Source organism: Prionailurus viverrinus, chromosome D1, assembly GCF_022837055.1.
Source record: "Prionailurus viverrinus isolate Anna chromosome D1, UM_Priviv_1.0, whole genome shotgun sequence".
NCBI lineage: Eukaryota > Metazoa > Chordata > Mammalia > Carnivora > Felidae > Prionailurus > Prionailurus viverrinus.
In genome coordinates this window covers 114,741,022-114,768,856 of record NC_062570.1, presented here as the reverse complement: position 1 = coordinate 114,768,856, position 27,835 = coordinate 114,741,022, and the positions used below count along the sequence as shown (strand labels likewise).

Below are 27,835 nucleotides of genomic sequence, written 5' to 3'. Positions count from 1 at the left end.
CCTGTCTCTGGGGGTGCTGCCCCCCCGAGCCCCTCTGCAGAAGGGTGAGCCCCTGGCAGCCCCAGAAGCATGGGAGTCAGCCGCTTTCCAGCAGCAGCAGCAGCAGCAGCTCGGGGGCCTGGCTGCACAGAGGCGTGCCCGGGGAAGCGCCAGGGGTGTGGGGCACGTCGGGCGGGAGGATCCCTCCGGGCCGGGACCTGGGGAGCCCTCGGGAAACCAGGCTCCACCCGGCGGCCACGCCCATCTCTGCCCGTCTCCGGCTGCTGGCCACCCCCGGGCGAGTGCCCACTGTTTACCTGGGTGAGGGGAACGGCAGGCCCGCCCCGCCCACCCACGTGGAGCCACGGGGACCGGAGCCAGCTCTGAGGCTACAAAAAGCTCCCGGCCACTAGGGCTCTTCCTCAGAGGCTGCCCCCGGGGACTTCTCCCCTCCCTCTGCAGGATGGGTGTCGGCCGCAGGAAGCTGGCCCCGCTCTGGGCCCTGGCTCTCACCCTGGCCTGGGCCCAGCACACAGGTGAGGCGCCCACTCACCGGCTCTCCCAGGCTGGCCCTGGCCGTGGCCTGGCATCCCGGTGCTTCCCCCACATGCCGGGAGGGCAGCAGGCCGCCCAGACGCCTTGACCGGGCCTCTGGGCGGGTGGAGTGTGGCCGTGAGTGGCCCCCGGCAGCCTGGCCCCTGGCAGCCTGGCCCCCGGCCCCGGGCCCTGAGCCGTCTTGCGGGTGTCCCAGCTCGTGGGGTTGGGGAGGAACCCTCGGGGACTGCGGGGGTCCACGTTGGGGGTGGGGCCTCTGAGGCTGGGCTGCTCCCCTGAGGCGAGGAAGCAGGAACCCAGCGTCTCTGAGCCCCCCGCCTGCCTTCCATGGCAGCGGCCTGCAGCCCACTCACCCCTCCACCCGTGTTGCCCTGCTGGCCACTGCCTCTGCCCCCCACCCCGCCCCCAGGCCTCGGGCTGAGCGGGTTCTCAGGCGCCTGGGCCAGCCTGGCAGAGCGGCCCTCCTATCCCTGGGTCCCCCTCCCCATGCACCCCCAGTTTACCTGCTTATTTTCCCCATCTGGGCCTTATGGGGGCTTTCCGGGAGCCTCAGCCTTGGGCCGAGGGTGTGATAGTGAGGTCCACACAGAGAGGATGCTGGCAGTGGGGGGGAGGGACTCACAGACCCTCTGCAGCCCCCTCCCCCCCAGGTCTGCACCTCACTGCCTCCACTTCCCAGGGGCCAGCTGGGTTCTGGCCGGGCGTGGGGTGGCAGTGTGCAGGAGGGGCCAGGGGCCCGTGTTCCTGAGGCACTCAGCACAGAGGGGACCATGCCACGGCGCCCCGTGTGGCCCATACACTTCAGTCCTTGGCTCTTGCCCCCGTGTGTGGGGCCAGTCCCTACCGGTGAGGGCAGCTGGCCCCTGCAGGGCCAGGCCCCTCCTGCCATGCTGGCATGGCCTCTGAGGGCCTCCGAGATTGGCCTTCCAAGCCGCGCCAGGTTCTTGGGGCAGCCTCGGGGCCGACACGGCCAGCCCTCAGCTCTCCTGCCCTGTGCACCCCTGTGCTGAGCTGCCCCCCGTGCGGTGGCCCTGAGCACCCCCTCTACGGTGCAGCCCCACCCCACTCAGCTCCACACTCCCCAGTCTGTTCCAAGTTGTCCTCCAGACCGCTGGCTTTACTGTTGGGCCCTCCACAGGCCGCTGTGCAGAGTGGGGAGATACTCAGTGAACGCAGGGCTCCCGGGGACACCCTGTCAGGGCCAGGGGACCCCCCCCTTGAGGGCTTGGGGAGCCAGGCTGAGGTAATGCTCAGAGGGGATCGTGGCTCAGCCCGGACCTGGTGTGGACGGTGTGGACAGAGACCCTCCCAGCGTCCCCAGCCCTGCACAGAGAGAACCCCCTCCTGTTCTGGCCCCTTCTGCCCGCCCATCCCTCGCTTCTTCCGTAGGCTCTGTGGAACACGGCCACGAGTACCTGGACCTCCTTCCTGTCACCCAGGGGCCCGCTGGTGAGTCGGCCCCCCACCCCCGTCAGGGCTGCCCCACTCGGGGCCAGGGGCCCGCTGAGCTCACGGCGACATCCTGCTGTCTCCCTGTAACCCCTGATATTTCATCCACGTATGCGTCCTCGTGGCCCGGGGGTGGGGGCTGGTGGGGTGGCCTCTCCGGGTATTTCTGTGCCGCCACTCTGGGTGCGTGGCCCCGAAGCCCAGACAATCAGCCTGCATTTCCCGGCACTGGGCCCACGGGAGGCTCATCCACGCCTGGCCTCTGCGCCCAAGGTTGACTTTTGAGATTCTGGGCGTAAGAAAGTCCCAGGTGTGAACAGAGTGCAGGGCTGAGAGCTCCCGGCTCCTCGGGATGGCGCGGCGGAGGCGCAGGGCGGAGGCTGTCGCTGGAGGAGGCTTTGCTGCCCGAGTGTACGTGCAGCCCGGCCCCCCCCCCCCCCGGGCGCCTTGTGGCCACGGCCTTGGAGAGGCCACCTCCAGTCGCCTTGTGTGGGTGGCAGAGATGCCTACGCCCAGCAGAAGCCATGTGCGTGGGGGGCGCTGTGTGACCCTGCCCCTGCTCCCGCAGGCGACCGGCTGCGCGGCGTGACCATCCTCCCCCCTCTGAGGACGGCGCCGGTGGTTCGAGGTGAGGGAGGGCCTGTGAGGCCGGGCTGGGAGGGGGCAGCTGGGCGGGGTCCCGCTTCCCAGGTGGACCCGGGAGAAGTGCTGGGAAAGGGCCCCGGTCGCCAGGAGGGTCTGGGTCCAGGCGGCTCCTCCCCAGACGCCCGGCCCTCGGGCAGCAGTGTGCTGGACTTGGGGGCATGGGGGCGCCCCTCAGGACTGCCCTGGCTCCCCACAGCCCTGAACCCCGCGCACAACGGGCGGGTGTGCAGCACCTGGGGCGACTTCCACTATAAGACCTTCGACGGGGACGTCTTCCGCTTCCCGGGCCTGTGCAACTATGTCCTCTCCGCGCACTGCGGGGCCGCCTACGAGGACTTCAACGTCCAGGTCCGCCGCGGCCTGGAGTCCAATGTCACCACGCTGGCCAGAGTCACCATGAAGCTGGATGGCATGGTCATCGAGTTGACCAAGAGCTCCATCCAGGTCAACGGGCTCCCGTGAGTCTGGGGGGCTGTGAGGGGGACGTAGGGTTGTCCCCGAGACGGGGGCCCATGGCCCCTCCGCCACTGGGGCCCCGCGCTCTTTTCCTGCCCCTGGAAGTGGTCCCCTCCTGGTCCTATGACCCCAGGACTGCAGACTCCCCTGTCTCCCCCACTCCCCCTGCTGCCACTGTCCACAGGCACTGTGCTCGTGTCCCACGCGTGACCGCAGGGGACCTCGCTGCCCCCTGCGCGCCCCTCGCCGCCTCAGCCGCGCCCTCTCTCTGCAGAATCCAGCTGCCTTTTAGCCAGTCTGGTGTCATCATCGAGCACAGCAGCAGCCACCTGAAGGTGGTGGCCAGGCTGGGCCTGGTCTTCATGTGGAGCCAGGACGACAGTCTCCTGGTGAGGCCGGGGCCCAGGGCTGGGGTGGGGGGGCGTCTCCAGCCCAACAGCCTTCCCAGGGAGGGAAGAAAGTGCTCTGGGCAAGGGTGGGTGGGAAGGTCAAAGACAGCCCCCCCCCCAACAGGGTGGGGGAGGAGGGAGCCCAGGTGCTATAGGGGCGCTGGGATCTACACCCCCCGATGGAGACCCTGCGTGAGTGGGGTGTCTCCTCCAGGACAGAGAGCCCTGCTCTGCATTGTGGGGGCCGGGGGCTGGTCCACGGTCCCTGACAGCCCCTCCTTGGAAGTGTCCCACACCTTGTCTGTCCCTCCTGTCCCGAGACATCCCTGGCAGGGCCAGTGGCTGCCATGTCCCTCTCCTTCCAGCTGGAGCTGGACGCCAAGTACTCGAACCAGACCTGCGGGCTCTGTGGAGACTTTAACGGTGTGCCTGTCTTCGACGAGTTCCTCTCCCACGGTGAGCCCCTCCCCACGGCTGTCCCATGTGTCTGCTCCGGGCCCCTTCCCCGGGGCTCCCTGGAAGGCCGCCTTGTCTCCACCTTGTGTGCACGTGCACGCACACCCGCACCTGCACAATCCCAGCACCCACAGGTGCACCTGCCCACACACTCAGCCGTACGCCCGGAGGCACATCTGGGGGCCTGTGCTCTGCGCGGCTGCTCTGGGAAGTGGATGTGTAACCACGCACCCTCCTCACCTGAGACCAGAGTCCCACCTCCCATCAGGCCCCGTCACTGTTGCTCGGGCCTCCAGACTTTGCCGCCAAGAAGTGGGACCCGCACGAGCCGGGGTCCCCGGCCCCCAGGTCCCCTTCGCCAGGCCCGTGGAGCCCCACTTAAGGCTCACCCATAGATGCTTCTGGCCGTGAGGGAACGAGCCTGCCCACGCGTCCGGTGGCCCTGGCCCGGCAGGCCCAGCGCAGGCTTGGCTGGGGGGGGGGGCAGGGGGGAGGTCGGGGTCACTCTCCAGCCCTCTGGACTACAGGCCGGCCCTGGGCTTGGAGAGCCTCAGTCAATAGGCCTCCGCCCTCGGCCTGCAAGCCCCAGAGCCTTGGCTGTTTCCTCAGTCTTCAGACACCCAGAATGTCCCTTGTGGCCACTGCCTAAACCAGCGGTGTGGGTGGGGGAGCAGGGGCAGCCGGGACGCCGCGGGCAACCTGGGGGACGGCTTGTGCTCCCCGCAGGTGTCAAGCTGACCCCCATCGAGTTCGGGAATCTGCAGAAGTTGCACGGCCCCACGGAGCAGTGTCAGGACCCTGCACCTGTGCCCCCGCTGACTTGCTCACTGGGCACCGTAAGTCCTGGAGGGAGTGGCGGCGGGGGCCGGGCTGGGCGGGTGGGCTGTGAGTCCAGAGGAGAGTCCGGGGCCTGGACTCAGCACGGCCTCCCGGCTCGGCCCCAGGGCATCTGTGAGGAGATCCTGAGCAGCTGGCCCTTCCGGGGCTGCAACGCCCTGGTGGACGCCAGCAGCTACGTGCAGGCCTGCCGGCAAGACCTCTGCCTGTGCGAGCACGCCGAGCTGACCAGCTGCGTCTGCCATACGGTCGCCGAGTACTCCCGCCAGTGCGCCCACGCCGGGGGGCGGCCCCTGGACTGGCGCGGCCCCGACCTGTGCCGTGAGTGCCCTGGCCGGCCCCAGCCCCGTCACCGTGCTGCCCTGCCTCGGTCCAGAGGTGGGGGCAGGGTGTGACCACCGCCACCTCCCGCCCCCGTCCTCTACCCTGCAGCCCAGACGTGCCCCCTCAACATGCAGTACCGCGAGTGCGGCTCGCCCTGTGCGGACACCTGCTCCAACCCGGAGCACTCCCAGCTCTGCGAGGACCACTGCATGGCCGGCTGCTTCTGCCCCGAGGGTGAGAGGGGCCCCCACCCCCGCCCGCCCCCCGAGAATCACAGAGGCGTTCTGGACCCCTGGATCTGAAGGGCCCCCGAAGGGCAGGGCAGCCTGGAGCGGAGGGCTGGTCTCCTCCACATGCTCACGCGGTGGCCACCTGCTTCTACAGGGACGGTGCTCGACGACATCGGCCAGACGGGCTGCATCCCCGCACCCCAATGCGCCTGCGTGTACAACGGGGCCACCTATGCTCCGGGGGCTGTCTACTCCACAGACTGTGCCAACTGGTAGGACCCAGGCCCCTGCCCTCCTGTCCGTCACCCCAGACGCGTCCTGGGATGGCCCCTCGGAGGCCAGGGCCCAAGTGCTGGGTGTCATCCCTCGCGTGGGGCCCTGGGCACTGGCCAGTGGCTCTCCGCACGGACGCCGAGGGGCCCCGGGCTGTGCAGTGATGCGGGCAGGCCTGGGCAAGACCCTTGTCCACCTGCCGGTGAGGAGGGAGGGGCTGGGTGCTCCCGGGGGCCGCGCTCACGTGGTCTCTACCCGCACCCAGCACCTGCTCCAGTGGCCGGTGGAGCTGCCAGGAGGTGCCATGTCCTGGCACCTGCTCAGTGCTGGGGGGCGCCCACTTCTCCACGTTCGATGAGAGGCAGTACACAGTGCACGGAGACTGTAGCTACGTGTTGGCCAAGGTACGGGCCCCGGGGTCCTCGCTGGGACAGAGCGGCTGTCACACGGGAGCCCCTGCCTGGGCTGCGTGCAGCGGCTGCCTCTGAGGCCACCCTGGGAAAGTGCCCCGGCTCCTGGTACCAGCCCCACAGGGAGCCAGGCGGGGGCGGGGGGGACGCAGGGGGCCGGGGCCTCTGGGCAGAGTGTGAGCACTCGTGTCTGCAGCCCTGTGACAGCAGCGCCTTCACTGTGCTGGCGGAGTTGCGCAGGTGCGGCCTGACGGACAGTGAGACTTGCCTGAAGAGCCTGACCTTGAGCCTGGATGGGGGGCACACGGTGAGAGCAGATCCGGGGGGCCTGGGGGGGGCACACAGTGAGGGCAGACCCGGGTGGGGGCTGGTGGGGGGGGCATAGTGAGAGCAGACGTGGGTTAGGGGGAATCTGTGTCCCTCGTGGCAAGTGACCTCTGCCCAAGCCCTCGATCCCCGTGTGGGCGGCGAGTGGCCAGGGGGCATGGCCCGGGGACCCTCCCACCCCACAGATCTCTGAGTGACGGTCCTCAGATGGAGCAGCTCAGGGAGGGACCAGGGCACGTCCGGTAGCTCGTGCATTGAAGGCAACGTCCGTATTTTATAAAGTCACTTGTGTTTTTACGTGACTGAGAAAATGCAGTCCTTGAAGGACACGCAGACAAGCTGAGCACGGGGTCATCGGCCCCTCTTTGTGGGAGCCTGTGGCCTCCACGGGCAGGGGTCTCGCAGGGGCACGTCAAGGCCTCTGGGGCCACTTGGGGCGCTGGCAGAGCCCCGACTTGCCCTGACCCTGCTGTGTACTGCTCCCAGGTCATCGTGGTCAAGGCCAGCGGGGAGGTGTTTGTGAACCAGATCTACACCCAGATGCCCGTCTCAGCAGGTGAGGGCGCCGGCCCTGGCCCCCTGAGGGTGCCGCTGCTCACACCCCACTGAGACCTTGTCCCCTGTGTCCACAGCCAACGTCACGCTCTTCAGACCCTCAACCTTCTTCATCATCGCCCAGACCAACCTGGGTCTGCAGCTGGACATCCAGCTGGTGCCCATGATGCAGGTGTTCCTGAGGCTGGCGCCCGAGCTCCGCGGGTTGACCTGCGGTAAGAGGGGCCGCCTGCCCTGGGGGCCGGAGCCCGCCCTCGGCGGCCAGGGCTCTCGGGGCCTCATGCTGCCCCCCTGCCCCAGGCCTGTGCGGCAACTTCAACCAGAACCAGGCCGATGACTTCCGGACCCTCAGCGGCGTGGTGGAGGGCACGGCCGCCGCCTTCGCCAACACCTGGAAGACCCAGGCCGCCTGCCCCAACGTCAAGAACAGCTTCGAGGACCCCTGCTCCCTCAGCGTGGAGAACGGTACGTGGATCCATGTGGCCCCAGGGCCCCCTGCGTGCCGGTGACACCCCCCCCCCCCTGCCGCCCCCGGCCACGGAGGTCCACTCCGGCCCCGAAGGAGCGATTCAGGTGGTTCACAGGCAAACTCCCCAGCGGCCGTGGTAACTTCCGGAAGGAAAGGAACAGGGTGTTGTGGGGGTGGTGGAGGTGGCCCTCGGTGTGCCTGTGGACGGTGTGCCTGCCCGCTCCAGGCGCCGTCCTCTGCGGAAGGCGCTTCTGTGTGACCCCAGCTGACCTCCCCGCTCCTCCGTCCACAGAGAAGTACGCTCAGCATTGGTGCTCCCGACTGAAGGACCCCCACGGCCCCTTCGCCCAGTGCCACGCTGCCGTGAGCCCCGGCACTTACCACTCGGTAACGGCCTCCCCCTGGCCTGTCCCCTCTGGCCCGGGCTAGCCCGGCTCCGCTGGCTACGGAGATCAGGGGCCGTAGTCCTTCCAGCTCTCACCTGGAGGGGGTCTGCCGGGGGTGTGGGGGCCCCGGGCGCCAGCTCGAGGAGGGGCCCCAGAGGAGGCGGGGGGCAGCGTGGGGATGCTCGCTGAGTGTGGGTGACCACGGCCCCGTCCCCAGAACTGCATGTTCGACACGTGCAACTGTCAGAAGAGCGAGGACTGTCTGTGTGCGGCCCTGTCCTCCTACGTGCGTGCCTGTGCCGCCAAGGGGGTGCTGCTCAGAGGCTGGAGGGACGGCGTGTGCGGTGAGTGTCCCCGAGGGTCCCCCGGTGCAGGAATACACGCTCCGTGGCTCTCCCTGCGTGGGGCTCCAGTGCTGCCCGGGGACCCCGCGGCTGGAGCAGGCCCGGGGTGGGCAGGGCAGCGGGGGGGGTGGGGGGGGTGGCCGGGGACCGGGTGGCGACCTCCGCCCTGCGCTGAGCGCCGCCTCCTTCCCGGCATCCTGCAGCGAAGCCCATGGCCACCTGCCCGAAGTCGCTGACCTACCAGTACCACATCAGCTCCTGCCAGCCCACCTGCCGGGCCCGGAGTCACGAGGACGTCACCTGCGGCATCCGCTTTGTCCCCGTGGACGGCTGCGCCTGCCCCCAAGGCACCTTCATGGACGAAGCGGGCAAGTGTGTGCCGGCCAGCAGCTGTCCCTGCTACCACGAGGGCTCCGTGGTGCCCAACGGGGAGTCGCTGCACGAGCGTGGGGCCATCTGGTGAGAGCCCCTGCCGGCTGGGCCTGGGGAGCAGGGCGGCTGAGGTGGGGGGGGGGGCTCTGACCGCCCTCTCCCCCCAGCACTTGCACGCAAGGCTTGCTGAGCTGTATTGGAGGCCACACCCCTGCCCCAGGTGAGCCCTGAGAGCGGGAGGGAGGGGCTCTCGTTTCCACGCCAAGCTCCTGGGCGGACGCGCCCGGGTCAGCGTGGCTGGCGGGGGGCTGGCACGTTTCTGCGTCAGGCCTGGTCTGGGCCCTCTGGGCTCGGGGAGGGGGTGGCGAGGGGGTGGGAGCAGGCCTCACTCTCGCGCCCACGCAGCACCCGGCCGGTCAGACCTCGGGGCGGCACACCCCCGGCTGCTGGGAAACTCTCAGAGCCAGCCTGGCGGGTGGCGGCTGGGGGCCCCTCAACGGCCCCTGCCTCCCCAGTCTGCACCCCGCCCATGGTCTACGTCGACTGTCGCAATGCCACGCCGGGGGCCGCCGGGGCCGGCTGTCAGAAGAGCTGCCTCACCTTGGACATGGAGTGTGTGAGTGTTCCCCACGCCCCCAGGGACCCCTCGCGGGCACCCGCCGCGTGGCCCTCTCAGGCTGGGCCCAGGAAGACCCCTGCCCGAACGCTGTCCGGGCCCCCTGCAGGCCGTGGCGGGGGGGCCCTCTGCTGTCACCTCCGCCGTCACCCCCGGCCCCCTGACCCGTGTGTTGTGCCCCACAGTACAGCCCCCGGTGCGAGCCCGGCTGCGTGTGCCCCGACGGGCTGGTGGCCGACGGTGAAGGCGGCTGTGTCGCCGTGGAGGACTGTCCCTGCGTGCACGACGAGGCCAGCTACCTGCCCGGCCAGACCGTCCGGGTGGGCTGCAACACTTGGTAGGCGGGGCCCCGGGACCCCATCCTGGCCGGGCCGGCCCCGCTTCGGCCTGACTGTCCCCCCCCCCCCCCAGCACCTGTAAAAGCAGGATGTGGCAGTGCACACGTGAGCCCTGCCTGGCCACCTGCACGGTGTATGGGGACGGCCACTACATCACCTTCGATGGGCGGAGCTACAGCTTCAGCGGCGACTGCGCGTACACACTGCTTCAGGTACACGTTCCCCGTCCCCCGCCCCCCGCCCCCGCCCCCTGCAAGCTGCCCAGGCCGGCCCGGCCCCCACCCCCCCACCCCAACTGCCGCGTCGGCCTCCACCTGTCCCCAGGACCACTGTGGTGGGAACAGCACTGCCAACGGGACCTTCCGAGTCGTCACGGAGAACGTCCCCTGCGGGACCACGGGCGTCACCTGCTCCAAGGACCTCAAGCTCTTCCTGGGGGTGAGTGGGGGGCCGGGTGGGAACGGGGGCAGCCGCTCAGAGGCCCCGGGGAACTCTTGGAAGGTGAGTGGGGACGGGCCTGAGGGACCGCTTCCCCCCCCCCCCCCCCCCGCAGAGCTACGAGCTGAAGCTGAGTGGCGGCAAAGTGGAGGTGATCCAGAAGGGCGTGGGGCAGGAGGCCCCCTACTCCATCCGCCAGATGGGCATCTACCTGGTGGTGGACACCGAGGTTGGCCTGGTGCTGCTGTGGGACAGGAAGACCAGCATCTTCCTCAAACTCAGCCCCGAGTTCAAGGTGGGCCCCCACCCCAGGACGGCCCAGACCGAGGGCCGGCTGGGATGGCTGTGGGGTGGGGGACACACACAGACGGACAGAGGAGGGATTCAGCTGGCGGGCCTCGAGGGAGGCGGCAGGTAGGAGGTCCGCCTGTGTCCACTGCGCGCTGTGGCTCCTTCTCCCAGAGCTGAAACTCCCTCCAGGCTGCGGTCCCAGGACGCGCCCCTGGACGCTCGGGGGGAGGATCCCTCCGGCCTCCTCCGGCCTCTGGGGCCCCAGGCGACCCTCCGACCTCTGCCTGCAACCTCACGTTACTGTCTTTGCTCTGTGTGTCTGTGCCCAAATGTCCCAGTCCTACGAGGACACCAGGTCCTGTGTCCTCAGCCAGGATGCGTCCGTGCTAGCTGGACCTCCACCTGCGGAGGCCCTATTTCCACATGACACCATGCTCACGGGTCCCCGGTGATCTGAGCCAGTCTTTGGGGGACCCCTTTCCTACAGGAGGGATACCCCGTGGCCCTGAGCGCTAAGTGGGGCCGTGCCCGGAGGCACAGCGCTACCCTCCCCCCCAAGGTGTCCTGGGGACATGCAGCCCCGGGGGGAAAGGAAAGGGGGCACAGGAGGCAGGGACAGGGGCTCTGGCCCTTGCTGCCTGTGTCCTGAGCCCCCTCGTGTGCAGGGCCGGGTCTGCGGGCTGTGCGGGAACTTTGACGACAACGCCGTCAATGACTTCACCACGCGGAGCCAGTCCGTGGTGGGCAATGCCCTGGAGTTTGGCAACAGCTGGAAATTCTCCCCGTCCTGTGCCGACGCCCCGTCCCCCAGGGACGCCTGCGCCGCCAACCCGCACCGCAAGTCCTGGGCCCAGAAGCAGTGCAGTGTCCTCAACAGCGCCACCTTCGCCGCCTGCCACGCCCACGTATGTGGGTGCTCCCGGGGCGCCTGGGGAGGAAGGGACAGAAGTGGGGCTGGCATCGCCTTCCACCTTTTGGACCAGCCTGCGGTCAGCCCCGCGGGACCACGAATCTGCTGTCCCTGAGCGGCGGGGGAGACGGCCCAGGTCCGGCCACGCCCCGGGCCTGACCCCCAGCAGCCCCGGGGAATCCGGCCCTGAATCCGAAGCCTCTCTCCCCCACCAGGTGGAGCCCGCCAAGTACTATGAGGCCTGCGTGGGCGATGCGTGTGCCTGTGACTCCGGGGGCGACTGTGAGTGTCTCTGCACGGCCGTGGCCGCCTACGCCCAGGCCTGCCACGACGTGGGCGTGTGCGTGTCCTGGCGGACCCCGGACATCTGCCGTGAGTTCACGGGATGTGGTGTCGGGGCAGGGCGGGCCCGCGGGCCCCCACCCCAGGGAGGGACACACTGCGCGGTTAAGGCTGGTCGCCCGCGGAGGGGGGCGGCGGGTGTCGGAAAGGAACGTGAAATGGGGAGGGGTGTCACCGATGGACAGACGGGAGAATGTTCCGGAACCCAGAGGGGTCAGTAGAGCCCTGCTCCCTGACCCTGCCCGCTTAGAACCTGGCCGGAGGGGAGCGTAGTGGGCAGCCGCTCCGGCCGGAGTCCCCCACCCTGACAGGCGGCACCCCCGAGGAGCCAGGGGACCCGCGGCTGCGTCCGGTCACGGGCATTTGGGGCCCACACCCCCCGAGGCCCCATGCGGGAGGCACAGGGGAGGGACGGGGCTTGGTCGAAGGTCGGGGTGCAGGGGGAGCCCGGCCGGCCGCCGGGTGGCCCTGGAGGCCGTCGTTGCCAGGGCGGCGCCCCGCCTGGGGCCGCTGGTGGCTCGCTCTGGCCGGAGCCGGCCCGCTGAGTCGGCCGCCTCACCCGCAGCCTTGTTCTGCGACTACTACAACCGCGAGGGCCAGTGCGAGTGGCACTACCAGCCGTGCGGCCCGCCCTGCATGAGGACCTGCCGGAACCCGAGCGGCCGCTGCCTGACCGACCTGCCGGGCCTGGAAGGTGCGCTGCTGCCCTGCTGGCCAGAGGGGCGGCCTGGGGTCCTGGGGTCATGGCGGGGTCTGTCCTGGGACCCTGGGGTCCCAACCCCCGGAGGTGCCGCTGTGGGTGCGGCCTCGAGCTGGGGACTGAGCCAAGGCGGTGGGGGTGGGGCGGTCGGGCAGGCGGTCGGCTGGGACTCAGGCCTCTCTGGGCTGCAGGCTGCTACCCCAAGTGCCCGCAAGAAGCCCCCATCTTCGACGAGGACCGGATGCAGTGTGTGGCCACGTGCCCCACGCCCCCCCCGCCGCCGCCCTGCCGCGTCCAAGGCAAGTCATACCGGCCGGGGGAGATGGTGCCGTCTGACAGGAACTGCCAGTCCTGGTGAGTCCTTGACCAGAGGGGCAAGCAGCTGGAGCGTGTGGGGTTCGACCCTCGCCCTGCGGGACGGACGGGGGGCCGCAGCCTGAGGCCTTGAGGGGAGGGGAGAGGAGCGGGAGGGGGTGACGCCGAGTCACGAGGCCGCCCCAAGGCCGCCAGAGCAGATGCCCCGAACGGGAGGTGGCCGTCGGGCGGTCAGCGGGGAGCGACGCCGGCCCCCAGTGGTCATTGACCGGAAGGGGCTCCCTGAGAGGGTGCGACCTCGGCCTCCGTGCCCAGCGGCCGGGGCTGAGGGCCGGCTCCGGTACCGCGGCGATGCCCTCGCCCCAGACTCACCTTCTTCCTCCCGTCGCCAGCGTCTGCAGCGAGAGTGGGGTGCAGTGCGCCTACGACACTGAGGGTGAGCGGCCGGCGGCCTTCCTCGGGTCTGGGGTCTCCAGGTCCCCGCCCGCCCCCCCGTCCCTCACGTGCCCGGCACCCCCTCCTCCTCACAGCCTGTGTCTGCACCTATGACGGGCGGCGCTTCCGCCCGGGGGACGTCATCTACCACACGACCGACGGCACGGGGGGCTGCATCTCCGCCCGCTGCTCGGCCAACGGCACCATCGACAGGAGGGTCTACCCCTGCAGCCCCACCACCCCCACGCCACCAACCACCTTCTCCTTCTCCACACCCCCGCTCGGTAAGGCGGGGCCGCCCCTCGTGCCAGGAATCCAGGAGGGGACCGGGGGCCGGACACTCGTCATCTCTGCAGCCAGGAAGGGCCTGCTCGTCCAGTGTGCCGGGCGGGACCGGCGTCCTCAGCTGTGCCGTCAGGGCTGGGGCCCCTGGCACGGGGTAGGGCTCTGACAGGGGGCCTCAGGCTGGCCTTTGGAGGGAAGGGCCACCGGGAGCACCCCTGGGGAGTCCTTGCCCCATCATTGCCACCTGCCTGTCTTAGGCCACACCGAGGGTCAGGTAGCCCAGCTCCTCTCCCTCTTAAGGGGGTCGTCCTTAGAGCCCTAGCGGACCTTCCCGAAAGAGTGCAAATTCTGCTCGGGGTGTAAATGAGATCGATTCACCTATTTATTCAACTGCTGTGGGCTCCACACATGCCCTGTGCCGGGTGTGTCCCGGGAACTCGGTCCCTGTGTTTCCCAAGCTCCCGTCACAGGGGGGGACGGTCACGCAGACTGACACGGTGAGACGTGCAAGGCAGCTGACCGGCAGGGGGACGGGGACAAGGGGTGACAGGGTGCCTCGGGGAGCCTAAGAGACTTAGCCCTCCCGCCTTCTCTTCTGCCCTCAGTCGTGAGCTCAACACGTCCGGCCCACACGTGCCACAGCTCTGCCAAGAGCACCGTGTGGCCCAGCACTCGGAGCGGTGCCCCATCCTCCACCCCGGGCACGACCTCCGGTCCTCCGACGAGCCCTCCCCGGCCCCACCAGGCCTGTGGGGAAGATTGCTGGTGGTCACCGTGGCTGGACGTCAGTCACCCGGGACGGGGCATCGACAGCGGTGACTTCGACACACTGGAGAACCTCCGTGCCCACGGGCACCAGGTCTGCCCGACGCCGAAGAGGGTGGAGTGTCGGGCTGAGGATGCCCCCGAGGTACCGATCCAGGTTCTGGGGCAGCACGTGGAGTGCAGCCCAGCGCGGGGGCTGACCTGTTACAACCGCAAGCAGGCTTCGGGGCTCTGCTACAACTACCAGATCAAGGTCCAGTGCTGCTTCCCCCGCACCTGCCCTACCTCTGGCGGCCAAACCCAGACCGCCACACCTGTCCCAGGGACCACTACAACCACCCTGAGTACCTCTACTCCTGTCCCAGGGACCACTACAACCACCCTGAGTACCTCTACTCCTGTCCCAGGGACCACTACAACCACCCCAAGTACGTCAACACCTGTCCCAGGGACGACTACAACCACCCCAAGTACCTCTACACCTGTCCCAGGGACCACTACAACCACCCCAAGTACGTCAACACCTGTCCCAGGGACCACTACAACCACCCCGAGTACCTCTACTCCTGTCCCAGGGACCACTACAACCACCCAGAGTACCTCTACACCTGTCCCAAGTACCCCTACACCTGTCCCAGGGACCACTACAACCACCCCGAGTATGTCTACACCTGTCCCAGGGACCACTACAACCACCCCAAGTACACCTACACCTGTCCCAGGGACCACTACAACCACCCCGAGTACCTCTACACCTGTCCCAGGGACCACTACAACCACCCAGAGTACCTCTACACCTGTCCCAAGTACCCCTACACCTGTCCCAGGGACCACTACAACCACCCCGAGTACGTCTACACCTGTCCCAGGGACCACTACAACCACCCCGAGTACCTCTACTCCTATCCCAGGGACCACTACAACCACCCCAAGTACGTCAACACCTGTCCCAGGGACCACTACAACCACCCCGAGTACCTCTACTCCTGTCCCAGGGACCACTACAACCACCCCAAGTACCTCTACTCCTGTCCCAGGGACCACTACAACCACCCCAAGTACCCCTACACCTGTCCCAGGGACCACTACAACCACCCCAAGTACACCTACACCTGTCCCAGGGACCACTACAACCACCCGAAGTACCCCTACACCTACCCCAAGTACCCCTACACCTGTCCCAGGGACCACTACGACCACCCCGAGTACCTCTACTCCTCTCCCAGGGACCACTACAACCACCCCGAGTACCTCTACTCCTGTCCCAGGGACCACTACAACCACCCCGAGTACGTCTACACCTGTCCCAGGGACCACTACAACCACCCTGAGTACCCCTACACCTGTCCCAGGGACCACTACAACCACCCCGAGTACCTCTACCCCTGTCCCAGGGACCACTACAACCACCCCGAGTACCTCTACTCCTGTCCCAGGGACCACTACAACCACCCCGAGTACCTCTACACCTGTCCCAGGGACCACTACAACCACCCCGAGTACCTCTACTCCTGTCCCAGGGACCACTACAACCACCCCGAGTACCTCTACACCTGTCCCAGGGACCACTACAACCACCCCAAGTACGTCTACCCCTGTCCCAGGGACCACTACAACCACCCCGAGTACCTCTACTCCTGTCCCAGGGACCACTACAACCACCCCGAGTACCTCTACTCCTGTCCCAGGGACCACTACAACCACCCCGAGTACCTCTACACCTGTCCCAGGGACCACTACAACCACCCCAAGTACGTCTACCCCTGTCCCAGGGACCACTACAACCACCCCGAGTACCTCTACTCCTGTCCCAGGGACCACTACAACCACCCCAAGTACGTCTACCCCTGTCCCAGGGACCACTACAACCACCCCGAGTACCTCTACTCCTGTCCCAGGGACCACTACAACCACCCCGAGTACGTCTACACCTGTCCCAGGGACCACTACGACCACCCCGAGTACCTCTACTCCTCTCCCAGGGACCACTACGACCACCCCGAGTACCTCTACACCTGTCCCAGGGACCACTACGACCACCCCGAGTACCTCTACACCTGTCCCAGGGACCACTACAACCACCCTGAGTACCTCTACACCTGTCCCAAGTACCCCTACACCTGTCCCAGGGACCACTACAACTGTGAAAAACACTCCATTGACCCCGAGGCCAATGCCAGTTTCAACGACACCTGAACCTTGTTTACAAAAGTTGTGCAACTGGACCCAATGGTTCGACAGCAGCTACCCTGGTCCTGGCATAAACGGTGGAGATTTCGACACTTTTCATGACTTGAGAGCCAAAGGACATAAATTCTGTGAAAAGCCCAGCAACGTGGAGTGTAGGGCACAGTTCTTCCCAAACATCCCACTGGAGGAGCTGGGGCAGGACTTGATCTGTGACAAGAGCCTGGGGCTGTTATGCCTCAACAGGAACCAGTTGCCGCCGATCTGTTATAACTACGAAATCCGGATCGAGTGCTGCGAGCTGGTGGATGTGTGCAGAAGCACCACACACCCTGTGACGTCTGAGACCACGTATTCCACCCGAGAGGAACCCGGGACCCAGACACAGCTTACCTGGACCACCGGAATCCCCTCGTCTCCCACACGGCACAGCACCGCCAGCTCCGTGCACGCGCACCCCACAACCAGCATCACAACCGGCACACACTCAGTCTCCCCAGCCGTGACCATCCCCTGCCAGCCACAGTGCACGTGGACCAAGTGGTTCGACGTGGACTTCCCGTCCCCTGGGCCCCACGGAGGAGACACGGAAACCTTCGGCAACATCGTCAGAAGGGAAGGGAAAATCTGTCGCCAGCCCGAGTACATCACGCGGCTGGAGTGCCGGGCCGAGAGCCACCCCGAGGTCAGCATCGAGACGCTGGGCCAGGTGGTAGAGTGCAACGTCAGCAAGGGCCTGGTGTGCCGGAACCGGGACCAGGGTGGCAACGTCGGGATGTGCCTCAACTACGAGGTCCGCATGCTGTGCTGTGAGCCCCCGGAGTACTGCTCTACCCACAAAACTGTCAGTGTACCTCACACTTCAAGCGTTAGCACCACCAGGCTAACTGAAGCCACCTCCCACCTGGTGACATCCAGCTCAACCTCCGTGCCGAAAACCAGCTCAACCTCAGTGACAGAGAGCAGCCCAACCTCGGTGACAGAAACCAGTTCAACCTCGGTGACAGAAACCAGCTCAACCTCCGTAACAGAAACCAGGCCAACCTCGGTGACAGAGACCAGCTCAACCTCGGTGACAGAGACCAGCCCAAACTCGGTGACAGAAACCAGGCCAACCTCGGTGACAGAGACCAGCCCAACCTCGGTGACAGAGACCAGCTCAACCTCAGTGACAGAAACCAGCCAAACCTCGGTGACAGAGACCAGCCCAACCTCGGTGACAGAGACCAGCTCAACCTCGGTGACAGAAACCAGGCCAACCTTGGTGACAGAAACCAGCCCAACCTCGGTGACAAAAACCAGGCCAACCTCGGTGACAGAAACCAGCCCAACCTCGGTGACAAAAACCAGGCCAACCTCGGTGACAGAAACCAGCTCAACCTCGGTGACAAAAACCAGGCCAACCTTGGTGACAGAAACCAGCCCAACCTTGGTGACAAAAACCAGGCCAACCTCGGTGACAGAAACCAGCCCAACCTCGGTGACAGAGACCAGCCCAACCTCGGTGACAGAAACCAGCTTGACCTCGGTGACAGAGACCAGCCCAACCTCGGTGACAGAAACCAGCTCAAACTCGGTGACAGAAACCAGGCCAACCTTGGTGACAGAAACCAGCCCAACCTCGGTGACAAAAACCAGGCCAACCTCGGTGACAGAAACCAGGCCAACCTTGGTGACAAAAACCAGGCCAACCTCGGTGACAGAAACTAGCTCAACCTCGGTGACGGAAACCAGGCCAACCTTGGTGACAGAAACCAGGCCAACCTCGGTGCCAAAAACCAGGCCAACCTTGGTGACAGAAACCAGCCCAACCTCGGTGACAAAAACCAGGCCAACCTCGGTGACAGAAACCAGCTCAACCTTGGTGACAGAGAGCAGCCCAACCTCGGTGACAGAAACCAGCTCGACCTCGGTGACGGAAACCAGCTCGACCTCGGTGACAGAAACCAGCTCAATCTCAGTGACAGAAACCAGGCCAACTTCGGTGACAGAAACCAGCCCAACCTCGGTGACAGAGACCAGCCCAACCTCGGTGACAGAGACCAGCCCAACCTCGGTGACAGAAACCAGCTCAACCTCGGTGACAAAAACCAGACCAACCTCGGTGACAGAAACCAGCTCAACCTCAGTGACAAAAACCAGGCCAACCTCGGTGACAGAAACCAGCCCAACCTCGGTGACAGAAACCAGCTCAACCTCAGTGACAGAAACCAGCTCAACCTCGGTGACAGAAACCAGCTCAACCTTGGTGACAGAAACCAGCCCAACCTCGGTGACAGAAACCAGGCCAACCTCAGTGACAGAAACCAGGCCAACCTCGGTGACAAAAACCAGGCCAACCTCGGTGACAGAAACCAGCTCAACCTCAGTGACAGAGAGCAGCCCAACCTCGGTGACAGAAACCAGCTCGACCTTGGTGACGGAAACCAGCTCAACCTCGGTGACAGAAACCAGCTCAATCTCAGTGACAGAAACCAGGCCAACTTCGGTGACAGAAACCAGCCCAACCTCGGTGACAGAGACCAGCTCAACCTCGGTGACAGAGACCAGCCCAACCTCGGTGACAGAAACCAGCCCAACCTCGGTGACAAAAACCAGGCCAACCTCGGTGACAGAAACCAGCCCAACCTCGGTGACAAAAACCAGGCCAACTTCGGTGACAGAGACCAGCCCAACCTCGGTGACAGAAACCAGCTCAACCTCGGTGACAGAGACCAGCCCAACCTCGGTGACAGAAACCAGCTCAATCTCAGTGACAGAAACCAGGCCAACCTCGGTGACAGAGACCAGCTCAACCTCGGTGACAGAAACCAGGCCAACCTTGGTGACAAAAACCAGGCCAACCTCGGTGACAGAAACCAGCTCAACCTCAGTGACAGAGACCAGCCCAACCTCGGTGACAGAAACCAGCTCGACCTCGGTGATGGAAACCAGCTCAACCTCGGTGACAGAAACCAGCTCAATCTCAGTGACAGAAACCAGGCCAACTTCGGTGACAGAGACCAGCCCAACCTCGGTGACAGAGACCAGCCCAACCTCGGTGACAGAAACCAGCTCAACCTCAGTGACAAAAACCAGGCCAACCTCGGTGACAGAAACCAGCTCAACCTCCGTGACAGAGACCAGCTCAACCTCGGTGACAGAGACCAGCTCAACCTCGGTGACAGAGACCAGCCCAACCTTGGTGACAGAGACCAGCTCAACCTCGGTGACAGAGACCAGCCCAACCTCGGTGACAGAGACCAGGCCAACCTCGGTGACAAAAACCAGGCCAACCTCGGTGACAGAAACCAGCCCAACCTCGGTGACAGAAACCAGCTCAACCTCGGTGACAGAGACCAGCCCAACCTCGGTGACAGAAACCAGCCCAACCTCGGTGACAGAGACCAGCTCAACCTCGGTGACAGAGACCAGCCCAACCTCGGTGACAGAGACCAGCCCAACCTCGGTGACAGAAACCAGCTCAACCTCGGTGACAGAGACCAGCCCGACCTCGGTGACAGAAACCAGCCCAACCTCGGTGACAGAGACCAGCCCAACCTCGGTGACAGAGACCAGCTCAACCTTGGTGACAGAGACCAGCCCAACCTCGGTGACAGAAACCAGCCCAACCTCGGTGACAGAAACCAGGCCAACCTCGGTGACAGAAACCAGCTCAACCTTGGTGACAGAGACCAGCCCAGCCTCGGTGACAAAAACCAGCCCAACCTCTAAGCCCAAACGCAGCACAACCTCTGGTCCTACAATGAGCACAAGCCCTGTTCTCAAAACTGAAACAACCCACTTCACACCCGTGACCATCCCCTGCCAGCCACAGTGCAGGTGGACCAAGTGGTTCGACGTGGACTTCCCGTCCCCGGGGCCCCACGGAGGAGACGCGGACACCCTCGGCAACATCGTCAGAAGGGAAGGGAAAATCTGTCGCCGGCCCGAGTACATCACGCGGCTGGAGTGCCGGGTCGAGAGCCACCCCGAGGTCAGCATCGAGACGCTGGGCCAGGTGGTAGAGTGCAACGTCAGCAAGGACCTGGTGTGCCGGAACCGGGACCAGAGTGGCGAGGTCGGGATGTGCAACTACGAGGTCCGCGTGCTGTGCTGTGAGCCCCCGGAGCACTGCCCTCGTACTTCGGTGACGCCTTACGCGACTCCATCCACCAAGCCCTCGTCCCCTCCAGAACCGACCTCCGTGGTGTCCACCACGACATGTTACTGCAGCGTGTCTGACAAGGTCTACCGCGCAGGTGTGTGCTGCCCTGGCCACTGTGAGGGAGAGGGAGGGGTCCTTTGTCCCCGTGACTGAGCCACGTGTTGTCCCCGAGGCGGCAGTGAGCCGTCCTCTAGGATTCATCCCGTTCGTTTCTGGGCAGGAGGGCCTCCTACCGGGTCAGCCCTCGGGGCGGACCGCCACCCTGCGGGAGCCAGTCTGCGCTGTGCCTCTCCCCCCTCCCCAGCACGACCCCGCTGACACCCGCCTGTCCCCTTGTCTGCCAGGATCCGTCATTTACAACCGGACCGACCTCGACGGCCACTGCTATTATGCCACGTGCAGCCTGGACTGCCACGTGGTCAGGACGCACTACACCTGTGCCAGCGGCACAACACCTCCCGTCCCAACCACCTCCCCGGCCGGGTCCTCCCCTTCAGCCTCCGCGCCCGTCACCGCGCAGGGGTGCCCAAACGCGGTCCCCCCAAGAAGGGTAACTCCCCCCTCCCCGCCCACCGCACAGGCTGGCGCAGGGACCCTCAGCGTCTTTGCAGCTCGGCTGAGTGGGAAAGTCCGTGGCCTCGGGCCGAAGCAGGCAGGCGGGGAAGTGGCCGGTTCTGGTCACTGCCGGGGGCGGGTCCCGGCCCGGCAGCCGGGAGCGCGTGGCCTGGGGCGGAGGCTCGGCTGGCTGCGGACGACCGGGCACCCAAGCGGGTGGTCCAGGCTCTGGGGGGCGCCGGGCAGCCAGGGAGGGCGTGTAGGGTCGGGCGGAGCTCCGGGAGTGGAGGCCACGTGGAGGAACGGGGTGGCGGGGGACCATCTCCGCCCCCCGGAGAGCCCCCCTCGCCAGCCCGGTCCCCTCCCGCGGCTCCTCTCTCAGGGGAGCCCGGCACCACAAGCCTGAGGTCTTTCCTCCACAGAAAGGCGAGACCTGGGCCATGCCCAACTGCTCTCAGGCCACCTGCGAGGGCAACGGCGTCATCACCCTGCAGCCGCGGCCGTGCCCGCAGGTGCAGCGGCCGACGTGCGCCAACGGCTACCCGCCCGTGAAGGTGGTCGACCCCGACAGCTGCTGCCCGCAATACCGGTGCCAGTGTGAGCCGGGGGCCAGGCTGAGGGGGAGGGAGGGACCTGGGTCAGACGCCGGGAAGGCCTTCCGGACGGCAGGGCAGGGGACGGACGGTGCCGGGTGGAGTCCTGCCTGAGCCCCAGAGCCCGCGGGGCGGGGGTGGGAGGGGGCCCCGCGTAAGGCCGCCGCGTGCCCGCAGGTGTGTGCAGCGGCTGGGGCGACCCCCACTACATCACCTTCGACGGCACCTACTACACGTTCCTGGACAACTGCACGTATGTGCTGGTGCAGCAGATCCTACCCGTGTACGGCCACTTCCGCGTGCTCATCGACAACTACTTCTGTGGGGCGGAGGACGGGCTCTCCTGCCCGCAGTCCATCATCGTCGAGTACCAGCAGGACCGCGTCGTGCTGACCCGCAAGCCCGTGCTCGGGGTGATGACCAACGAGGTGGGGAGCCCCGCCCCGGGCAGCCCCACGCGGACCGGGGCTGGCCGGGGGCGCCCCTCATTCACTCCTCTCCTTGGCCCACCGCGTGTGTCTAGATCATCTTCAACGACAAAGTGGTCAAGCCCGGCTTCCAGAAGGACGGCGTGAGCGTCTCCCAGATCGGCATCAAGATGTACCTGACCATCCCCGAGCTCGGCGTCCAGGTCATGTTCTCCGGCCTCATCTTCTCGGTGGAGCTGCCTTTCAGCAAGTTCGCCAACAACACCGAGGGGCAGTGCGGTGAGCGCCTGTCCCCGCTGGGCTCTGCCCACGCCGGGCCCTTTCTCCGCTCCGTGCCTGTAGCTGGGAGCGTCTGGTGCGGGAAGGGTCGCCTTGGCCGAGTCCCCCCCACCCCGGAGGACCCATTCTCGGCCGGGGCCGAAACTGCCTCAGGGCACCGAGCCTGTAGGCGGTTCTGCTTTCCAGCGGCTCCCAGCGGGTGCGGGTCAGCAGCTCGCGGGGCGGGGGGCCTGGCCGTGTGCCCTACACCTGAGGCTCGCACCTGCCCGTCCCCCAGGGGGACTGCCTGGTGTCTCGGTGGGGGGTGTGTTGGAAGCTCAAAGGCTCAGGTCCCTCAGCCAGGCCATCCAGTGCCGCGCTGAGCGCCAGGGCCCCACCCCCAGCTCGGGGACGCTGCGCGCTCGGGCAGGTGGTGGGGGGGGGGTGCTCTACTGGCCCCAGTCAGCCTCCCCCGCCTCCCTGGCCCCAGGCACCTGCACCAATGACAAGAAGGATGAGTGCCGTCTCCCCGGGGGCACCGTGGTGCCCTCCTGCTCTGATATGTCCGGCCACTGGAAGGTGACGACGCCCCACCAGCCGCCCTGCCACGGGCCACCCCCGAAGCCCACTGCAGTCGGGCCCACGCCCTCGCCCGCCCCCTGCCTGCCTTCGCCGATCTGCCAGCTGATCCTGAGCGAGTGAGATGTGGGGGCGCGGAGTGGGCCTACGGGGGCCCCCCGGGGGGAAGAGGGTTGCTGTGGGTCCGCCAGGGCTGGCCGTGGGTCCGGGCCTGCGTCATGACCCCGGGCGCCACCTGGCTTTCCAGCCCAGGGGATACCTCGAGACAGAAAGAGCCGTGGGGCAGCCGGCCGCCCTCCCCGGGGCACGCAGACCCGGGCAGGCCCGAGCTGCCCCACGACCCGATGCTCCCGGCCGCAGGGTCTTCGAGCTGTGCCACCCTCTGATCCCCCCGCTGGCATTCTACCAAGGCTGCACCTTCGACCACTGCCACCTGAACGACTCCAACGTGCTGTGCTCTAGCCTGGAGCTGTACGCGTCCCTCTGCGCCTCCCGAGGCGTGTGCATCGACTGGAGGCGCCACACCAACCACACATGCTGTGAGTGTCCTCCGAGCGGCATCGGCCGGTGCCAGCGTGTGGCCAGGGGCCGGACGACCAGTGGCTGGACTTCCCGGAGCGGGGTGGGGGGGGGGTGGGGAGGAGCGGGGAGGAGCTGGGGGAAGAGGAGGAAGGGGAGGGGGGATGGTTGACCCCAGGGCAGACTGCACTCGGCTCCTGGAAAGAAGGGAGGAGCACCCAGATTGGGGACTCAGGGCCTAGAGCACAGGGGTGGCAGGGCCGTGCACGCAGGGGTGGGGCCGGCGGGGCCCCGCTTCCGGGCTGCAGAGCCCCCAGCGGACGCCTGGGGATGAGTTGGCTCGGGGCCGGGGCCCTCGGCCTCAGGTGTCCTCTCCCTCCTCACAGCGTTCACCTGCCCTGCTGACAAGGTGTACCTGCCGTGTGGCCCGTCCAAGCCCTCATACTGCTATGGGAGTGACAACACCAGCCTCGTGTATGCACCCGCCTCTCCCTCCTAGACCCACCCCCGGGGACCCCGGCCCGGCCTTCCCCTGCCCTGGAGAGCACAGGGACCAGGCCGGCCCTCTGCTGTCCCTACAGGGCTCTTCAGGACGCTGTCCCCATCACAGAAGGCTGCTTCTGTCCAGAGAACATGACGCATTTCAGCATGAGCTCTCCAGTCTGCGTGCCTGCGGACTGCCACAGTACGTCCCCACGGTGGGGGGTGGCGGGTGGGGGCAGGGGTGGGGCTTGGGGCTGGCAGGTGCACCTTCCGCCCGAGCGAGTGCCAGGACCAACCGCCCTCCCAGATCTGCACTTCCCAGCCAGGGCCCGGGGGCCCCCCCTGACGTGGCTCCTGCCCCCGAAGGGCTGGGGGCTGCTGCCGCCCACTGCTGACCTCACTCTCTCTCCCTCCAGGGTGCCTGGGCCCCCACGGGGAGGCTGTGGAGGTGAGTGCGCCACGCTGGGGGTGGGGCAGGGCTTCCTCTCGGCGCCAGAGTTTCAGATGAGGGGCAGGGAGGGGCCCAGGCTTCTCCGGCAAGATCTGGGAGGCTTCTATGTGGGGGTGCCCACCCCCGGGGGTGGCCCTGCCCTGTCCCCTGCTGGGACCCCCTCCTGCTCCACTTGGACACCATGAGGTCACCCACATGGCACCTCCCACCCCATCTCCTGCCCCTGCGGCCACCGCCCTGCACTCTCGAGGCCCCCTTCCCCCGGGTTCCCCCGCTGGCCCTCGTCGGTGGGCTCCCAGAACCACCTGGTCTGGTTGCAGCCGTGCCTGGACAGGCAGGTGACTGACCCCACAGCCCTGGGCTCTCACATGCCTCCTCCTGCAGCCCGGCTACACCATCAGCGTGGACTGCCAGCGGTGCACCTGTGAGAACAGCACGCTGACGATGAGCTGTCACAGGCAGCCCTGCCCCCTGCCCCCAGCCTGCCCCCTGCCCGGCTTCGTGCCTGTGCCTGCAGCCCCGCAGGCCGGCCAGTGCTGCCCCCAGTACAACTGCGGTGAGTCCGGGCTGCTGCCCCCCCCATTGCCTTCCGGGTCGGCTTCGGCCGAAAGCACAGGGGCGCCTGCCCACGAGGGTGCCGCGGCGCCGGCACTTGGGGGGACGCTGGCACCTGGGGGACCCACCACCTGCCCACTGGGTGGCCGGCGCTCCCGAAGACCCCTGGGCATCACCCCCGGGTGGGGGTGGGAGCTGGCGCAGAGCCGGACACAGGCCCACGAGCACCTCCGTCCTGCCCACTGCAGCCTGTGACACCAGCTACTGCCCCAAGCCCGTGGCCTGTCCCGAGGGCTCCCACCCGGTCGTGACCTATATGGAGGGGGCCTGCTGCCCCAGCCAGAACTGCAGTGAGTGTCTTTTCTCTGGGCTGCGGGTGGGGGCCCAGCCTCTCTCGGGGTTCTCCGTGGCTCGGGGTAAAGCTGGATGAAGCCACAGCTGGACCACCGTGGCCGGGGGCCCCGGGGCCGGGTGACTGCCCGTGCGGACAGGGTGGCGGGAGGGCGGGAGGTCAGGGTGGCTCCGTGAGGCTGTTCTCCTCTTGCACAGGCTGGGACGTCTGCAGCGTTAACGGCACCTTGTACCAGGTAAGGAGCAGATGGAGGTCCGGACCCCCGGGGCACACGGGACACTGAGCGCTCTCCGCCCCTGCCCCTGCCGGGTCCTCCCGAGCCTGGGCCAGGACCCCTGCTGGTTCGGGTGGCCGCAGGGCAGCCGTGAGCTCTCCCGGGACCACTGCCCACGGAGGCAAGGGCCTGGGGCTCCCCCTCGCCCACCCAGAGTCACCCAGGGGGACTGGTCTGCCTGGCGGGGGGCCGGGCCTGGAACAGGGGGGCCAGGAAGGCAGGGGCCCGGGGCCCGGTCTGAGCTCGCCAACACTGGCCACCCTGACCCTCCCCAGCCCGGCTCCGTGGTCTCCTCCAGTCTGTGCGAAACGTGCAGGTGTGAGGTGTCCAGCAGTCCCCAGTTGGACACGGTCGTCATCAGCTGTGAGACCCAGATTTGCAACACCCACTGCCCCGCGGTGAGTGCCTGCGTCCACCCCGGGAAAGCCAGTGCCCGGGCTCGGGCTCCATTTTCACCCTGCCCTATCCACCCCTCCCTGCAGGGCTTCGAGTATCAGGAGCAGAGTGGGCAGTGCTGTGGCCTGTGTGTGCAGCAGGCCTGTGTCGTGAACGCCAGTGACAGTTCCACCCGCATCTTCTACGTGAGTCGTGGCCGCAGGGCCCGGCTGGGGGGGGGGGGGCCAGGGCCGGGGGGTGAGTCCCGGGAGGGACAGAGCCAGCACGCCCCTCGCAGGAGCCCCAGGCAGGCCGGGCCTCACCCCGGCCTGGACAGAGCAGCTGTGAGGCGCACAGGGACGGCAGGGTCTGGCGCACCGGGGCCCCCGGGCAGAGGGGGGCCCCGGAAGCCCACAGGCTGGGAGGCAGACATGTAGATGGGCAGACGGACCTCCCCTGCCCGCTCACCCTGCTGGTGCCTCTTCCTCGCAGCCCGGCCAGTCCTGGCCAGACCCCACGAACCCGTGTGTGACCCACGAGTGTGAGAAGCACCGGGATGGGCTCGTGGTGGTGACCAGGAGGAAGGCGTGTCCCCCACTCAACTGCCCTGCGGTGAGCTCTGGGGACACACGGCCCCGCCTGGCACGCTGCGGGCCCACGGGAGGCCACGGCAAGATTCGCCTGGGGTGGGGGCGGGGAGGCACGGTGGGCCCCCTGCAGCATCCACAGGGGCACCCCCTGCCTGCGTGGGGCACTGTCCACTGCCCCGTGACCCCCTGCTTCCGGGCTGGCCGCTCCGGCGCTCAAGCAGCCCCTCTGTCGGCACAGGCCCAGGCCCAGCTGAGCGAGGACGGCTGCTGTCTCGCCTGTCCCCCGCCCCAACCTCAGAACCGTGAGTGCGAGTGTCTGCGGGGGGTGGTCGATCCTGCCCACCGGGGGTGGGGGGGTGGGGGGGGCCGGGGAGCCATCCAGGCCTGAGCCGCGCCCCCGCCTCCCGTGTCGCCCGCAGAGTCGGCCTGTGCGGTATACTACAAGCGTGAGGTCATCGTGCATGGAGATTGCAGGTCCCCGCGGCCCACGAGGGTGGCCTACTGCCAGGGCAACTGCGGGGACAGCAGTGCCAAGTATGTGAGCCCCGACTCCGCCAGGCAGAGACCAGTTTCCGCAGGGCAGCGTCCCCAGGACTGGCTGTGCCGGGCGCCGGGCCGGAGGGGAAGCCAGGACGGGGTGGGGGGGGGGCAGGCGGTGGGGTCCTGATGCTGCGGGGGGCGCGGGGGGGTGGTGGCTGGGGCCAGGCCTTCGGAGGCCGATGGAATCAGGCTGTTCTGTTTACTACTGAGGCCGCGGACACAGTGGCCCCCTTGGCGGCATGCCCACAGGTCAGCGGTGGTGGCACGCTGCCGGCCCGGAGTCCGCCGGGGGAGCCCGGGATGGGCACGTGGGGCCCCGGGGCCTGCGGGGGGCTGTGGGCGTGGCGCCGGGTGCTGAGCGGGCCCTGCCCACAGGTACTCGCTGGAGGCCAACACCATAGAGCGGAACTGCAGCTGCTGCAGGGAGCTGCGGGTGTCGCCGACGACGGTGACCCTGCGCTGCAAGGACGGCTCCAGCCGAACCTTCGGCTACACCCTGGTGAAGGAGTGCGGCTGTGTGGGGCAGCAGTGCGGCCCCCGCGGCAACCTAAGCCATTCGAAGGAGTCGGGGCCCTCGCAGAGTGACGAGGAGCAGAGCCCAGAGACGGGGCACACGGGCTGGAGGAGGGGGTCCGGCAGCCCTCGGAGCTCCCGGCCACCTCCCTCCGGGACCCAGCGATAAGGGTCCCGTTCCCCTAGCCCCAGCTCCAAGGCCGGTGGGACCTCGGCCCAGGCGGCCCGAGATCAGGATGCACTGCCGGCCCCGCCCTTCCGTCTGCAGGGTCCACGGCCCTTGGAAGTGTGACGGCCCCGGGGGACCTGGGCGGGCGGGGCTCCTCTGGCCACGGGTCCAGTCTGCTTTTCCCCGGACGTGAGCATCACGGAAGGGTCTTCTCAATGACGGCCACTTGGATGTGGTGCCCGGCCATTCGGCTGGCCACCGGGAGGCAGAGCCTCGCCCCTACCTCGGCCCTGGGCCTCGGGAAACGGCCAACTGGTTCCGTAAATACATCCGGAGCATTTTGCACCTTGCAGACTCTGTGTGATTTTTAAGCCTG

At 67.3% G+C, this 27,835-nt stretch overlaps 1 protein-coding gene across 1 annotated transcript; it reads left to right on the top strand.

Moving 5' to 3' along the window:
* Window positions 1–442: 442 nt before the first annotated feature.
* LOC125146620 (mucin-5AC-like) lies at window positions 443–27,459 on the top strand. Its single transcript, XM_047823318.1, has 57 exons — window positions 443–522; window positions 815–822; window positions 1,924–1,983; window positions 2,552–2,611; window positions 2,825–3,086; window positions 3,359–3,473; window positions 3,839–3,929; window positions 4,656–4,765; window positions 4,874–5,087; window positions 5,199–5,324; window positions 5,475–5,592; window positions 5,859–5,997; window positions 6,200–6,310; window positions 6,817–6,886; window positions 6,963–7,100; window positions 7,186–7,350; window positions 7,647–7,741; window positions 7,958–8,084; window positions 8,288–8,543; window positions 8,624–8,676; window positions 8,972–9,072; window positions 9,258–9,409; window positions 9,484–9,622; window positions 9,735–9,848; window positions 9,964–10,143; window positions 10,805–11,044; window positions 11,265–11,421; window positions 11,957–12,085; window positions 12,283–12,445; window positions 12,799–12,842; window positions 12,937–13,125; window positions 13,732–14,249; window positions 14,363–14,823; window positions 14,867–14,907; window positions 14,951–15,005; window positions 15,076–15,999; window positions 16,061–17,150; window positions 19,416–19,708; window positions 19,829–20,319; window positions 20,570–20,775; window positions 21,203–21,377; window positions 21,551–21,801; window positions 21,897–22,080; window positions 22,550–22,757; window positions 22,999–23,177; window positions 23,544–23,631; window positions 23,739–23,842; window positions 24,057–24,088; window positions 24,476–24,647; window positions 24,895–24,996; window positions 25,196–25,233; window positions 25,548–25,670; window positions 25,755–25,853; window positions 26,140–26,259; window positions 26,476–26,539; window positions 26,657–26,771; window positions 27,153–27,459. Exons 1-57 carry the CDS (start codon window positions 443–445, stop codon window positions 27,457–27,459), a joined length of 10,446 nt encoding a protein of 3,481 aa, XP_047679274.1.
* Window positions 27,460–27,835: the final 376 nt, after the last annotated feature.

Coding starts and splice junctions, on each gene's coding strand:
- LOC125146620 (XM_047823318.1), top strand. CDS start 443: ATGGGTGTCGGCCGCAGGAAGCTGGCCCCGCTCTGGGCCCTGGCTCTC. Junction 9,410..9,483: donor CGGGTGGGCTGCAACACTTG/GTAGGCGGGGCC, acceptor CCCCCCCCCCAG/CACCTGTAAAAGCAGGATGT. Junction 13,126..13,731: donor CTTCTCCACACCCCCGCTCG/GTAAGGCGGGGC, acceptor TTCTGCCCTCAG/TCGTGAGCTCAACACGTCCG.